Here is a 16,342-nt window from a genome sequence, read left to right as displayed (position 1 = left end):
CCAACACATCCTCTTTCTTTAATCAACATGGATTCTCTCTTTCTGTCATTGACGAAATCTGCACCTATATTTTCCCCATCCCACAGGAAGACCAAAGGCAGAGTCCCTCTGGTCATCACTTTCTATCTTACCAGCCTCCGGGCCCGGCACATTATCCTTCAACACTTCTGGCAACTTCAGTGTAATCCCACTACCAACTACATCTTCCCCTCCCCACTCTTATCCACTGTTCACTCTTCAAGACTCCCTGGTTGGCCCTTCCCTCCTCACCCAGACCTGCTCCCTTAGGAAGTGTGAAACCTGTCCCTACATCTCCCTCCCATCCCCCCTCCAACCTCCATCCAGGACCACAAACAGACCTTACAAATGAGGCAAACCTTAACCTGTTCATTGTCCAACCTGATCTATTACATTCAGAATACTCGATCTGGCGTCTACAGTAGTAAGACAGAATGCAGATTCGGAGGTTGCTTTGTCGAACACCTACACTCTGTTTGTGGATCTCAACTTGAGCTTTCTGTAGCCAACTGTTATAAACACCATCTGCCGGAAGAACTCAGTAGGTAGAGTTGGAGAAAAAGAATGGTCCATGTTGTGAGGTGTCATTTCAACCATTTTTCTCCCACTGATGCTTTTCGACCTGCTGAGTTTCTCCAGCAGATGGTTTTTGACTTCAAATTCCAGCATCTGCCATCTCCTGTGTCTCCAGCCAATCCTTTCAATTCTCTTCACCACCCCTGTACTGAGTTGTCTTGGCCATTGCAAGGGTGAGGGCAGACATAAACTTGGGGGACAACATATCAAATTCCTCCTGGATAGTCTTTAACTTAATGGTATCAACTATATCAAGAGTTGGTAGAGCATCAATTTTTATTATAGATAATCCTTACCCACCTCTGATTCCAATGTTTCCCTAACCTTTTAACATATTTGGATTCTTACTTTCCTCTTGGACCCATTCCCCCTCCCCAGTGGTCTCTCCAACTTACCCCACCTGTTGTAATTATCCAATCTCTTCCCCTGCTACTTCCAACCCTTGAGACAGTTGATACCTCTCATTCTCATACAATCCTTGATAAGCGGTCCCAACCTGAATCCTTGACTGATCATTTCTCCCCATGGATGCTGCCTGACCTGCTGAGTCCCTCCATCAGCATCTGAAGTGTTTTTGTATTTCTCAGGAGATTTCCTCTTTTGACGGGGCATTAATGTACTGGGTGAGTTTTTACAATTCAGACATTTCATCATCTCAATGTTTTATTTTTGCATATTTTTAATTTTAAATGTATTTAATTATTTGAATTTATATTCCCCAGCCACTGTGGTGAGATTTGAACTCATGCCGTTATAGTTCTGGCTGCAAGTAAATGAGCTACTGCACTACCGACCCCCCCCACCCCACCCTCCCCCACTGCAGGATCTATTATATCCACTTGGCTGGATGGGTGGGAACTTGGTTCAACACCACATCTGAAAAATGGCTTCCCTGGCCATACAGCAGCCTGGGCCTGCGCTCAACTCTCTGGAGTGTGTCTTATACTCGCAAAGAAGAAATAATTAAAAAAAAACCAAACAGCAGGTGCTAGAAATCTGAAACCAGATCAAGTAGCAGGCGTATAAACAACAACAGGTTGGAGATCCTTTGTCAGAACTGAGAAGTGATACCCGTGAGCCATGGTCGATGGATTTGTTAAAAAATCTGAAATCTAAAAATGAAAGTCGAACAGACTTAACTATTGGTGTGATAAATAAACATTGCACCTGTATATCTATCTATCTAATGTATTTATAGTCTCTTCTAATTTAACTCAATTAGTTAACTCATAGTTTTTCTTTACAAGTACTTGTTCAGCTAGGAAAATAAGAATTTTGAAGCATTGTACAATGTGTACGACAATAAACTCGTTGTCATAATGAGCTGGGACGACACATTTAGTGTAGAGGTTAAAGCAATTGTTGGTATAGATGACAAGCAACAATGGACCTTGTACTGATCCCTGAGGTCACCACTTGTCATAGGCCTCCAGTCTGAGAGGCAATCATCTACAATCACTCTCTGGCTTCTACAAAGCCAAAGTCTAATCCAATTTACTATTTCATCCTGAATACCGAGCTGCTAAACCTTATTACAGCGCAATGACCCGGGCTTTAATTTGCCTCCGTCTGTAAGGAGTTTGTACGTTCTCCCTGTGAACTGTGTGGGTTTCCTCTGGGTGCTCAGGTTTCCTCCCACGTTCCAAAGACATAGGGAGTTAGTGGATTAATTAGTCACCTGGGCATATTTGGGTAGTATGGGCTTGTGGGTCAAAAGGAACTGTGACCGTGCTGTATTTCTAAATTAAAATTGAATTAAAATGTAAAATACTAATAATAGAATTAATTTGAAGTTGATGCTTTCATTATTCAGTGTATGATTTAATTATAAACAAGGGTGAGTAGCCAATATTTATTAATTGAAGAGCATTACTGATGAGATTTTACCTGCAAGATCGGAGTGTGCATGACTGTTGTGAATGGTGTTTCAAACATCATGGATATGCAGGAGCAGATGGTTACTGCAATCATCACCCAGTCCAGGTAGGTGACCAGTCCCAGTAGATCACTAGCAGACAGCACAAGGAAACAGTTACACACACACACAAAGGTAGTCAAACAAACATGGAAAATTTCATTTAACAAAAGAACTGCAAGGTGTGGCCTGAAACAGCAGACACAGCAGGAATTTTCCGAAGGAAATTAGGGAGAGGGCTGAAAACGAGATGCTTGTGAGCACTGGATCTAATGGGGGGGCTGGCACCACATCTTCAGTGCTGTGAGATCACGTGAATATGGACACTTGAGGGCAGATATACTGGCTTGGAAGGGCTGAAGAGGTTAACCAGAATTAATCCAAAGCTGAGGGGTTTAGCCTAAGGGGAGAAGTTAAGTCACCTGGGACAATACTGGGAGTTTAGAACAATGAGAAGGGATCTTATAGGCATATAAAATGGTGAAAAGGATAGATAACAGGGAGGTTGTTTCCACTGGAGGACATAACCTCAAGGTTCCAGGGAGTAGATTTAAGGATGCAGAGGAGGAAGAATTGCTTCTCCAAAGGAGTATTGAATCTGTGGAATTCTTTGCCCAAGGAAGCAGTAGAAGCTGCCTCATTAAATGTAGTTAGTATATAAATATTGTTGAATAGTATGGAAATTAATGGTTACGGGTGGATAGATGGAGCTGAGTCCACAGCCAGATCAGCTACAATCTTAATGAATGGAGCAGGCTCTATGGGCAGATCCCCAACTCCTGCTGCTATTTCTAATGTTTGTACATCCCTGAAGACAGGTTAGAAACTGGAGCTTTTGACTATTTTCTGCAACCCAGCTCTATCACTAGAACCTAATAGACGATTTCATGAATGTATTGAGCTTTAATATACATAAAAGGAATGTCAGTATCAAGATTGATGTGAATAGCTGGAACAGAGTGTTCTGAAAGGTCCATCATGGGCTGAATGGCTACACTTACTGCTATACTATAATTGGAACTTGAGCATCCCAGTGCTGTGGAAGGTAGAGCAAGAGATGTGCATATACCCACACACATGACACTTATTATTTTAAATGCAGAAAAATCACTGAAAAAAATTCAACCTTATGGAATTCGTGTTAATTCAGGTCAGAGATCAGCCATTACTATGGGTTAGGTGGTTATTAGATGCAAAGGACACTCTTCTTAATGGATATAATTAAGATGCTTCAATGCTTAAAGCAATGGATGAATGGACAGAGAGCAGACTTACTATAGCTGGTGGTATTTGGTGTTCTTTACAGCTCCTGTAATTGGATCAGTCTTTGATCTAAAAGACAAAATTGTGTTTGTGATGCTCTGTATGAACAGGCCGCAGCAACGCTGAATCCCAGTCAGTCATTGGCCAAGAGGGTGAAGTACCACAAGAGAGAAGATGTGAGACATGGGAGAGAGATAAAACATGAAACAGAAAGAAAGAGAAGGGAGGGGAGAGTGTGGGGATGGGGGGGCCATAGGACAGGAGGGTGGATGTAGGAGGGGTCAATGGGTGGTGGCAGAAGTGGAATTAGTATGGATGGGTAAAGAAGGTTGAAGCAGAAAGAGTGAGGGTGGGTAAGGAAGGCAGAGGGAGACTTACGCATTGAACCGAGCTCGGACCACCACACGACAGAAGGTTCTAAACCGGTGTTCCCGCCCTACTATGAAGAGAGGCTTGTCAAAATAAGGGTGATTTTCACGCAATTCTTCTTCTTGGACCTTGCTGAACAGGTAAAGCAAAACATTTTCTCGGTCAGCAGAATTCAACCAGGCTTAGAAATGTCAGAGGGAAATTGCAAAGTTACCGTTTCATTTCTGCTTGCTGCTTTTTCTCTTGTATCATCTTTATTTCACTGTCTTCCCGCTGTGCGTTCCGGTATCGAACTGTACTGGAGTGCTATGTGACAAAGGAGAGAGCATGAGAGAGGGAGGGAGTGAGGGAGAGAGGAAGAGGGAGGGGAAGAGAGAAAAAGGGAGAGGGAAGCAGGGGGAGTGGGGAAGGGAGGGAGATGGAGAGAGGGGGAGAGAGAGGCAGGTTGAGGGAGGTAGAGTGAGAGAGGGAGAGGGGAGGAGTGAGGAGAGGGAGGGAGTGTGAGAGAAAAGGGGATGGGAGGGAAGAGAGGGAGAGATACAGTAAGGGAGGGAGAAAGAGTGAGAGATAAAGATGTTGACCACACATTTCAGAGGGTAAAGGTGTGAAAAACTTATCAATTAACACTCTGGAACAAAAATGCTGTCAAGCTACCAGAAACAATTTCATTCACAGTTTGAACCATGGTGTCTATTGTTCTAAAGAGAGCAGCAGGTTGGGGGAGATACCCCTTTTGTGGTTGGACTTTCAGACTTGATATAATACAAGCTGGTGGCAGCAGAATGAAGACTGCAGATGCTGGAATCTGAAGCCAACCACAATCTGCGGAAGGAACTCAGCAGCTCAAGCAGCATCAGTGGGAAAAAAAGAAATGGTCAATGTTTCAAGCTGAGACTGAGGAAAGTTAGAACAGAAGCAATGTGGAGAGGACAGGGTGGGAAGCATGGGACCAACGAAAACAGCCGACTCTAACATGGGGCACTTGAGCTCTGCTGCTGCTACACCCAGCATTTCATTCCAACCTTGAGCTTAAACCACACCCGCAGGGCCACAGAAACACATTGCCAATAATTGGGGACTAGCACTCTCTTTGCACTCTGTGGTCTGAGTGAGTTAATGTTCACCCACATCTTGTGACAGTGTTTCCAGCGATTTGCCTCGGCTGATTCTCTGACTGCTTGATCCATGGCGGAGGGACCTAGAAAAAAAAGAGGAATAATGCCCAAAGTACTGGGTTCATAGACCTTCCCCATCCATGCAAGGCCAGGGCTTCAAGTCACAGAAATGAACACTGATCACTTTATTTAAATGTAACTGTGCATTCTTGACATTGTGGGATCTCATGCAATAGAAGCAAGAAGAACAAAAACTATTTTGCAGAAGGCAAACAGGAAATAAAAACTTGCCAAGGACGAACAAAATGTGTGAAACATTACACTTGGGAGTAGTTGTGCAGTATCTGTGTTGTCACCAGTAGCCATTCCCATTCCTCTGCTCAGTCATACATTCCTCAAAGTTGAACAAGGCACAGAGCATAAACTGAAAGAATCTGCAGATGCCATGATTGTAGTAAATACACAATACTGCTGGAGAAACTTGCAGTTCTCACTGCATTTATAGAGGGCAGAGATATATAACCAACGTTTCAGGCCCGTACTCTTCATCAAGCTATGAGCATAAAATAGACAGGCACCTGAATAAAAAAGTTAGGTGGAAGAAACAAGGGAAGAAGGGGTGGGGGAGGGGGGTGGGAAGGAGTACAGGCCAACTCCCAAGAGACCACAGGTGGACATGGACAGGAGGGCAGGAGAGAAAAGCTGAGAACTGATTAAGGGAAGAGGGTGGCTCTGTGAATACAGAGGTGGAGAAAAGGGAGACACAAAGAAAGGGAAAGGGAAAAAGAAAGAGAGCACGAGCTAGAGAAAAGGAGACAGGGATAGGGGAAGGGAAGAGATGGGGGGGAGGGCGTGGGGGTTAATGGAAACCTGCGAAGTTGACAATGACATCTGGTTGGAGTGAGCCCAGATGGAATATGAGGGTGGTTCTTCCAATATGTGGGTGGTCTCAGTATGGTAGTGAAGGCGACTGTGGACAGATATGTTGGCATGGGAATGGTGCTGGGAATTGAAATGGGTTAACACTGGGAAATCCACGCTATTACAGTGGACAGAGAAATTGGTGCTCCTGTTGGAGTCTCCTCTACATCGGAGAGTCTGGATGCAGATTGGGAGGTCACTTCATTGAGCGCTTTTGCTCTGTCTGCTTCAATAGGAGGGATCATCTAGTGGCTACCCATTTCAATTCCCCACTCCATTCCCATGCTGACATGTCTGTCCATGGTCTCATACACTGCCAGGCTGAGTTTACTGGGAAATTGGAGGAACATCAGTTCATATTCTGTCTGAGCACTTTCCAACCAGACGGCATTAATATCATCTTCTCTGGTTTCTGTTAGACCCCCTCATCCATGTCTCTTTCTTCCAGCTCCCACTCCTTATCTCTCTATCTCTCTCTGTCTCCTTTCCAGCTCTGCATTCACAGAGCCACCCCCTCTCTCTTGATCATTTCTCTGCTTTTCTCTCCTGTCCAAGTTCTCTGGGCTGTTGGTCTGAGCCCCTCCCTGTGCCCCTTCTTCCTTCTTCTCCACTCCCCCCACCTTTTTCTTTTTGATTTTTTCTTGATGAAGGGTGCAGGCCCAAATCATTGGTTATATATTCCGCCTCTTATGGACGTTGCGGGATCTACTGAGTTTCTCTAACAATGTTGTGTGTTTAACCCCAACATTTCTCATATTTATGTGCAACTTATGGAGAAATAAACTGATTGCATAGGCCATTTTTCCCCTCTGTTCCATGCCAGCAATCATGCTCCACCCTCTTCATCTTTCTCCCATCACCATTTGTCCCTTGTGTGTCTGTCTAATTCTCTGGAAATCCCATCCCTGTGGAGCATATTTCCTTTCTCTCTCCTCGTTTTCTCCCAAATTTCAGACTCAAGTTCATTTGCAATTCTAAGGACGATAAAACTTGCTGTACTAACCAGTAAAGCAAGCAACATTACCATCTTCATTAATAAACACAACAATCATTTTTGGATTTGCATTCTCTGCCAGGCAACTAAAATCAGGCCGACATTTCACTGGGGCTTTGCAATGTTGTATTACCTGCGTTCCTGCCGTATATGGTGCTGCACACTTAAAATAGAGCGTTCTTTTGCAGGCTGTCCCTCGAAGGATCCTCCCAACAGACGCTGGCGGGTACACACCCTGCATGGTACAATTATTTTTTGGTTCAGTTCTTCAAAAACATTCACAATTCTCAGTTTAAACTGAACTTTGTACCAGCTGTAAAAATTGTTCAACATAAGCTATCAAGTGTTTTAAAATCACATTAACAATTCATCACCAGCGAGAGACCTGATGTTAACATCAATGAAAATTACACCTGCAAAGTGTACAGCAGGTTCTTCTAAGTTGGTCTACTGTCACATCTACCCAAATGCAGTGAGAAAGTTGATTTGCAAGAGTCTAGCCAATCTACCCATATCTCTTCTTCTTTGGCTTGGCTTCGCGGACGAAGATTTATGGAGGGGGTAAAAAGTCCACGTCAGCTGCAGGCTCGTTTGTGGCTGACAAGTCCGATGCAGGACAGGCAGACACGATTGCAGCGGTACCCATATCTAGTACTGCAATGTTAACAGAGTACAGAGTCACAGAGAGAGAGAGATCAGTTTGGACAGAGCAAAGGCAATGCTAAGGCAAGAATGGCTCCTCAAGGCCTCAGGCACTGATAGTTTCCTGATTGTATCGGAGGTCAGGAACCGAGAGCTCGGGAGGCTGTGTGGTTGCAGAGCTTGTGGGAGCAGGATGCAAATCCATGGACACCCAATATCTCTGAAAGGACTCTCTTGCTTCTCTATCGCTTATTGGCAGGAGCACTGGGCAAGACTAGTGGTGTCTCTTTGTGTGTACTTTAATGCAAGGAGTATTAGGAATAGAGCAACTAAACTCAGTCAATTTGTGGAAATTTGACATGGTGGCCATTACAGGCTGTCTCAGGAGCAGATATGGCTGCTGAACATGCCAGGCTTTAGCTACTTCATAAAGCACAGGGAGGGAGGCAAAAGAAGGGGTAAGCAGTGGAGGGATTGTCTACTGAGTCTGTGTGGGTGGAAGTCAGACTCCCAATAGTAACAAAGGAATCGAGGAGCAGATCGGGAGACAGATTCTTGAAATGTGGAAAAATAATATGGTGGTAGCCATGGGTGATTTTAATGTTCCAGATATTGATTGGCACCATTTTAGAGTGAAGGGTTTAGATGGAGTTAAATTTGTTATATATGTTCAGGAAGGTTTTCTGACACAATATGATGATCAGCCAACTGGAGGAGAGGTTATGCTTGACCTTGTATTGGAAAATGAATCAGGTCACGTGTCACATTTAGGAAAAAAGTGATCACAATTTTCTCTCCTTTACCATTGCACTGGAGAAGGACAGAAATAGGCAATTTGGGAAAATACATTTAATTAGGGTAGGGGAAAATTCTCCTGTTAGACAGGAGCTTGGGAACATCAATTGGAAATAGAGATATTTGTTCAGGGAACATATGCATGGCACTCTACACAAGTATATTCCTTTGAGGCAGGGAAAATATGGTAAGGTGAAAGTACCATGTTTACAAGGGATGTAGAAAATCTAATTAAGAAGAAAAGTTTACCAAATGTTTAAGATAGGAACCAATGAGCTCTGGAGAATTACAAGATTGCCAGGAAAGAGCTCTAGAAATGTCTTAGGAGAGCTACAAGCAGTCATGAAAAGACCTTGGCGAGCGGGATTAAGGAAAACGCCAAGGCATTCTATTTGAAGAACAAGAGGATGAATCGCAGGAAGATAGGGATGTTAGTGGAAACGTGTTGAAGGAGGTAGCAGAAGTCTTAATGAATACTTCACTTTAGTATTCATCAGAGAAAAGGACTTTGACAATTGTGAGGATGACATGAAGTGGCCTGAGGAGCTTGTATATGTTGATATTAAGAAAGAGGATGTATTTCAGATTTATTTTTAGAGTACACACATGACATCACATACAACCCTGAGATTCTTTTTCTGAGGGCAAGGCAGAATTACCACATGTTGGTAGAAATAAACCTCAATACAGCATATACATGTAAACAAGTAAAGAATTGTAAACAGATAACAAATGTAAACAAACTGTGCAATACAGAGAGAATTTTAAAAAATACAGTGCATAAGTAAGAATCCTTAAATGATTACATGATTGAATTTGCTGAGGAGTCTGATGGTGGAGGGGTATCAGCTGTTCCTGAACCTGGTGGTGGGAGTCTTATGGTGCGCCTATACCTCCTCCATGATGGCAGCAGCGAGAACAGAGCGTGTGCTGGGTGGTGTGGATCCTTGATGATTGCTGCTGCTCTCTGATGGCAGCGTTCCCTGTAGATGTTCTCGATAGTAGGGGGCATCTTGCTTGTGATGTCCTGAGCTGCATCCACTATCTTCTGGAGGGTTTTATGCTCAGTGGTATTGGTGTTCCTATACCAGACTGTGATATACACATTTGTAGAAATTTACCTGTGTTTCTGGTGTCATACCAAACCTTCACAAACTTCTGAGGTACTGACGTCCCCTCTTCACGATGCCATTAGTGCATTGGGTCCAGGACTCCCAAGAACTTAAATTTGTTCACCCTCTCCACTTCTGATCCCCCAATGATCACTGGATTGCATACCTCTGGCTTTCCTTTCCTGAAGTCAACAATCAATCAGCTCCTTAGTTTTGGTGACATTGAATGCAAGGTTATTGATGGTGCACCATTCAGCCAAGGTTTCAATCTCCATCCTGTATACTGATTCATCCCCTTCCTTTATATAACCTACTACCATCGTTGGCAAATTGCTAGATGATATTTTTGTACCAAGCTACACAAACATAGATGTAAAGTGAGTAAAGCAGGGGGCTAAGAACACACTTTGGTACTGATGGAGATTGTGGGAGGAGGTGATTGTGGTCTGGATGTGAGGAAATCCATGATCCAATTACACAGTGGGGTGTTAACTCCCAGGTCTTGGGGTTTGCTGATCAGTTTTGAGGGGATGATGGTGTTAAATGCCAAAATGTAGTCGATAAAGAGCATCCTGATGTATGAATCTTTACTGTCCAGGTGTTCCAGGGCTTCATGTAGAGTCAGCTAGATGACATCCACTGCTGACTTGTTACTATGATAGGCAAACTGGAACTTATCCAGGTCACCACTCAGAGAGGAGCTAATATGCTTCAACACCAGCCTTTCAAAACACCATCACTGTTAATGTGTTACTGGTCAATACTTATTAAGGAAGGTTACTACGCTCTTTAAGGTTTAGATTATCAAAGGAGTAGCTGTGTTGCATACCCTAGACAGGTGGAGCAGTCCTCTTCTAGGGGGCCATCCTCTGCGACCAAGCGCTGAGCTTCGAGAGGGATGCACATGGAGCTGTGAGGGATCAGCCAAATCATCCCTAGCAATTAATGGAGTGACAGATGTTGCAGCCAGATCGCCCTCACACCCAAGGATAAAACATTTTTCTTGGGCACTGGCGTGATTGACACTTGTTTAAAACAAATGGGTATCATGCCCTCCTGGAGTGAGATATTGAAGATATCCATGAATACAATGGTAAATCAGTCAGTCCAGGCCATTTGCTTTCCTCAGAGTCACTCTCTTGAAGGCAGCCTGTATGTCATCTTCAGATACAGACAGGATGGGATCATCAGGGGATGAGGAGGTGTGGAGGAGTGGTTCTTCACTATTACTGCCGTTAAATTGGGCGTAAAAGGGTTTGAGTTCCTTTGGGAGCAACGCTTTGCTTCACCAGATTTAGTTTTGCAGCAGGTTATGTCATTTAGGCCCTGCCACAGTTGTCGGGTGTCCCTTGTTCCCATTTTCATCTGGAATCTCCACTTTGCCCAGGAGATAGCTCTTTGAAAGTCATATCTGCTCCTTTTGTATTGATCTAGATCTTAAGTGCTCGGGATCTGGCTCTCAGCAGGTACCAGATTTCATTGTTCATGCGGGGCTTCTGGGTTGGGAAAATCCTGGATGATTTTGTGGGGGAACACTAATCCACAGCTGTTTTGATAAAGTCTGTGACAGTCTTGGTGTAATCGTTCAGATTCTCAGCTGAGTCCTTGAACACGGCCCAATCCACTGACTTGAGGAAGTCCTATAACTGTTCTTCAGCCTCCTGTGACCACATTCTAGCTGTCATGATCTCCAAAGTAACTCTTTTTAGGCAGTTCATATGAAGGCAGAAGGAGCACAGCCAGGTGATCAGACTTGCCAAAATGCAGTTTCAGGAAAGAACGGTAGGCTTTGCTTATCTTGGTGGAGCAGTGATTGCGTGTACCTTTGGTACAGCAGTTACATGCTGGTGGTAGTTGAGCAGGGTTTTCTTGACAGAGACCAACTAAAATTTGGAGTTTGTCCGCATGGGTCATCTCTTGGTTACTGACCACATCATGTAATTCCGCAAACGTCTGCTTATAATCGGCATGGGGGGGATATAAACTCCAGTGTAAATCACTAATGAGAACGCTCAGGGAAGATAGAAGGATTTGCATTTAATTGAGATTTTCTCTAAAGCAGTAGAACAGGAGGTCGACATAATTCCAATGTCCATGCACCACCCAACATTAACGAAAAGGCACTCCCTTTTCCAGGATCCAATCTATGTAAGGTTAAACCATCTGGTCGGATAGCAGTGCCCAGTATGTTCTCTGAAGCCAGGTCTTGGTGCAGCAAACAACTGAGATTCATCTTACCTGTCTCTGATAAAGTAGCCTTGCCCTCAGGTCATCAATTTTGTTCTCTAGTGACTGGACTAGTAATATTGTTGGTAGGGGACATCACGGAGATCTGGGCTTCGGTTTTGTTTGGATCCCAGCCCTCAATCCACGTTTCCGATGTTGACCTTGGTGGTGGCCTGTACCTTTAAGGCCTCTGCCTTCCAGCCGGCCTGTTCGTTACTCAAGCCATTAAGCAGGAGATCAGGTTGTTAACTGTGTTCAGCAGCTGGTCAGTCATGAAAAAAGCAACTGGGAAGGTGAGTATTTTAAAGGAATATTTAACAAGGGTTCTGCAGCCCACAGAAAGTCACTGCAACTCCTGATGCCTCTGACTGTTACGATTTCTACACCAATGTTAAGATTTGAATAAAAAAAGAGGGATAATAGGTATATGCATCCCCTGCAAACTCATAGACAGAAATCACAAAGCAGTCTTGTACCCAGTGAACCTTACCGGAAGATTTTGTTGACGGCATTTTCCTTTTCGAGAAGGTTTCGAGCTTGGATGCTGGAAACAGATCTTCGCAACTGAAATTGATCAGAAACACGAGAGGGAAGTTAAATCGGGATTCCCAGAAATTGGGAAAGGGAGGGGAATGATCTGAGAGGTGGGATTTTGCACAGAGACCCACCAGCTCTGTTGCTGCGGCAGGTCAGTTCTTCTGCTCTGGTTTAATTGTCAATCAGAATCCACAGCCTGCTTTTCAGACCACACCATCCTGTTTCCCTCCTCTGTACACACCTCTGACCCTCCCACAGCTTGGGGGGCTTCCAGTCCTGGGATTCAGATGAATTCTATCATTGTACCAGCAGTAGCAGAACCTTTGGGGCCTGAGTCCAGGTGAAGGGTTACTGGGGCAAGGGACGACAGTTGGGGATAGCAGGAGAGATGAGCGAGGCTGGGCTGTTCTCTTTGTGTGCGAATGGGTGGGGGATACCCGAACTCTATGGAGATGAGTAGGGGAGACTATTCTCTGTGGTGATGGGTCAGGGAGATGGGTAAGTAGGACCCATTCTCTATGGGGATGGATGAGCGAGACCATTCTCTACAGGGATGGGTGAGCGAGACCCATTCTCTACGGGGATGGATGAGCGAGACCCATTCTCTACAGGGATGGGTGAGCGAGACCCATTCTCTACGGGGATGAGTGAGTGAGACCCATTCTCTATAGGGATGGGTGAGCGAGATCCATTCTCTGTTCGGATGGATCAGGGAGACTCACTCTCTGTGGTGATGGGTCGGTGAGATGGGTAATAGAACCCATTCTCTATGGGGATGGATGAGCGACACCCATTCTCTATGGGGATGGGTGAGCAAGAACCATTCTCTACGGGGATGAGTGAGTGAGACCCATTCTCTACAGGGATGGGTGAGTGAGACCCATTCTCTACGGGGATGGGTGAACGAGACCCATTCTCTGTGGGGATGGGTGAGCGAGACCCATTCTCTATGGGGATGGGTGAGCAAGAACCATTCTCTACGGGGATGAGTGAGTGAGACCCATTCTCTACGGGGATGGGTGAGTGAGACCCATTCTCTACGGGGATGGGTGAACGAGACCCATTCTCTATGGGGATGGGTGAGCGAGACCCATTCTCTATGGGGATGGGTGAGCGATACCCATTCTCTAAGGGGATGAGTGAGTGAGACCCATTCTCTACGGGGATGGGTGAGCAAGACCCGTTCTCTGTGGGGATGGGTGGGCGAGATCCGTTCTCCGTGGGGATGGGTGAGCGAGACCCGTTCTCCATGGGGATGGCTCAGGGTGTCTTGTTCTCTGTGTTGATGGGTCAGGGAGATGGGTAAGTAGGAACCATTCTCTATTGGATGGGTGAGCGAGACCCATTCTCCATGGGGATGGGTGAGCGAGACCCATTCTCTATAGGGATGGGTGAGCGAGACCCTTTCTCCCTGGGGATTGGTCAGGGAGACTCATTCTCTATGGGTTGGGTCAGGAAGACACATTCTCTATGGGGATGGGTCAGGAAGACACATTCTCTATGGGGATGGGTCAGGAAGACACATTCTCTATGGGGATGGGTCAGGAAGACACATTCTCTATGGGGATGGGTCAGGAAGACCTGTTCCCTCTGTTGAGGGGCTTGGGTGGGATGTGGATGAGTGGTGGAGACCCATTCCTTCGAAGGAGGGGTCTGCAGGAGATGGGTCGTAGGAGATCAGAGCAGAAAGGTCCAGCTGATATTTAGTTTCTTGCATCTATGCCAGGTCTCAAGAGCAGCCCCATCAACTCCATCCCCCACTGACTTCCCTGTGACCGGTTTCCTCCCACATACAAGACCAGTATCTACCCTTTACCTACACACTGGGGGTAATTTACAGCAGCTAACTAACCCACCAACTTGCATGTCTTTGGGATGTGGGAGAAATCCAGAGCACCCTAGGAGGAAACCTGTGCGGTCTCAGGAAGAATGTGCCAACTCCTCAAAGATAGTGCCCAAGGTCGAAACCTGGGCCTCTGGAACTGAGAGCCAGTGGCTACGCCCACTCTGTAATACTGCTCTGCTGAGGTGAGCCATTAAACTTAGCTGCCCACCTGCTTATGAGACCAGCAAGCTTGCCGTGGCCCTGCTTTGCAGAAAAACCGAACTCAAGAGCTGATGTGCTGCCTAATATTTATCCCTCCGGCAACATTGTAGAAGCAGATTATTTGGTCTCTTATTTCTCTGCTTCCTGTGGAACCTCACTGTGCACTAACTGTGGTCTTCCTGTACTGGAACATTTCATTGGCTGTAATGTGATGTTCTCAGCTGTGTTTAAAGGGGAGTGCTTCTTCTACTTCATCAAACTTATTACATTTCTCAGGGTATCGATTTTCTATAAAAATCAATCACTCTAATAATGTCTGAAAACAAAGGTCAAATTCTTGGCAATAAGCACCTGCCTGCAATTTCTGGACAACTGCTTTGCGGAAATTAACCTTGTCTTTCATGAGGGGAATTGTTCATAACTGTTTTACCTTTTGGTCATTGTACTTGTTGTCCTCAATGTAAGACCGCTTGGAATGGTCACATGATGATGACCCTGATGGTAATCGGCGGAGCAGGCAACTGGTGTCTTGTTGCTGGCGATCAATAAACTGCTTCATAAAGCTTTCCCTAAGCATTAAACATCGGTAAAACACAAGGCCAGGTGGTTGCTCTACAATTTAAAACAGAACTGTGTGCATGAAGACAAGGTTAAACAAGACATTTAAAAGACTCTTAGAATGCAAATGGATGAATGAAAAATTGAGGGTTCTGGGCTGTGATGGAGGGAAGGTGAGATTGATGTGGAGTAGGTTGACACAAGTCAGCTCAAGAATGTGGGCCAGAGGGCCTGTACTGTGCTGTAATGTTCTCTCTTCTAAGTTGTCTCAGATGTTGGAGAATGGATCAATATATGACGGGATACTGGACGTAAACAAGAAAGTTTTTAATTACACCCCCTGATGAAGGGCCCAGGCTCGAAATGTTGATTACCCTGTACTTCCCATGAATGCTGCATGACCTTTTGAGTTTCTTCAGCATGTTTGTGTATTGAAAAAATAGTGGAAAAATTATTCCAATGAAGGATTTTTTGTCCGCAACATCGACTCCCCATTGCATACCACGTATGCTACCTGACCCGCTGAGTTCCTTCAGACAATTAAGACAATTGGTTTTTGGCATTTTGCAGACGAAAAGTGAAGTTCAGGAGAACAAGAACTTTAGAGAAATTAGGGAATTCTACCCAAACAAGAAAAAATTACTCATGTTTTACTGGAATATAGATTGCCCACCTTACGTAGCATCATCAGCTTAAGCTGCAGGGCTGAATGGACTATTTCATGTGCTGCAAACACTCAAGCCTGGAATCTTGAAACAAAATAGAAGCAGCATCGGAGAAACACAAAAGATGTAGATGTTGGAATCTTGATCAAACAAAGAATTAAAGGTTAGACAGCATCCATGGGGAGAAATTGTCAGTCGACGTTTCGAGTTGGGACCTGTTATTAAGACAAAGATAGAAGAGGTGAAATTACGTACATAAAGGGGGAAGGAAGCTGGGGGAGGGGCTTGGGTTGGAGGTGATAGGACAGAAGGGTTGAGAGGTGGAGAGACCACTGGGAAGGGTGAAGAAAAGTGAGAAAGAAAAAAGTACAGGAGTAGGTAAAGTAGTGATGAAAGCTGTGCGATCAGATTGGGATACGGGATTACCTTAAATTGGAAAAAAAATTATGTTCATGCTGTTAGGTTTAAAGCCTGTCAGGGGGAATATGTTGCTCCTCTTGACAATGGACAAGGCCGAGGAGAAATGTAATACTATAGGTATGGATGGGGAAGTTGAAATGGTGGGCTACAGGAAGCTGAAATTTAGACC

The 16,342-nt window shown here is 44.8% G+C and overlaps 1 protein-coding gene across 1 annotated transcript in view; it reads right to left on the bottom strand.

Moving 5' to 3' along the window:
- Positions 1-16,342, bottom strand: part of nalcn (sodium leak channel, non-selective) — a 240,857-nt gene that overhangs the window by 85,964 nt on the left and 138,551 nt on the right. Inside the window, exons 16-23 of the mRNA XM_069890481.1 lie at positions 14,961-15,099; positions 12,437-12,510; positions 7,305-7,406; positions 5,270-5,339; positions 4,356-4,447; positions 4,151-4,273; positions 3,785-3,841; positions 2,482-2,602 (exon numbers count right to left, since the gene is read on the bottom strand). Coding sequence (XP_069746582.1) covers positions 2,482-2,602; positions 3,785-3,841; positions 4,151-4,273; positions 4,356-4,447; positions 5,270-5,339; positions 7,305-7,406; positions 12,437-12,510; positions 14,961-15,099 — 778 coding nt within the window. The remainder of the gene's footprint in view (positions 1-2,481; positions 2,603-3,784; positions 3,842-4,150; positions 4,274-4,355; positions 4,448-5,269; positions 5,340-7,304; positions 7,407-12,436; positions 12,511-14,960; positions 15,100-16,342) is intronic.

Source organism: Narcine bancroftii, chromosome 7, assembly GCF_036971445.1.
Source record: "Narcine bancroftii isolate sNarBan1 chromosome 7, sNarBan1.hap1, whole genome shotgun sequence".
In the NCBI taxonomy this organism is placed as follows: Eukaryota; Metazoa; Chordata; class Chondrichthyes; order Torpediniformes; family Narcinidae; genus Narcine; species Narcine bancroftii.
The sequence above is the reverse complement of the archived record's forward strand: the minus strand, read 5'-3'. Positions and strand labels throughout refer to the sequence as shown.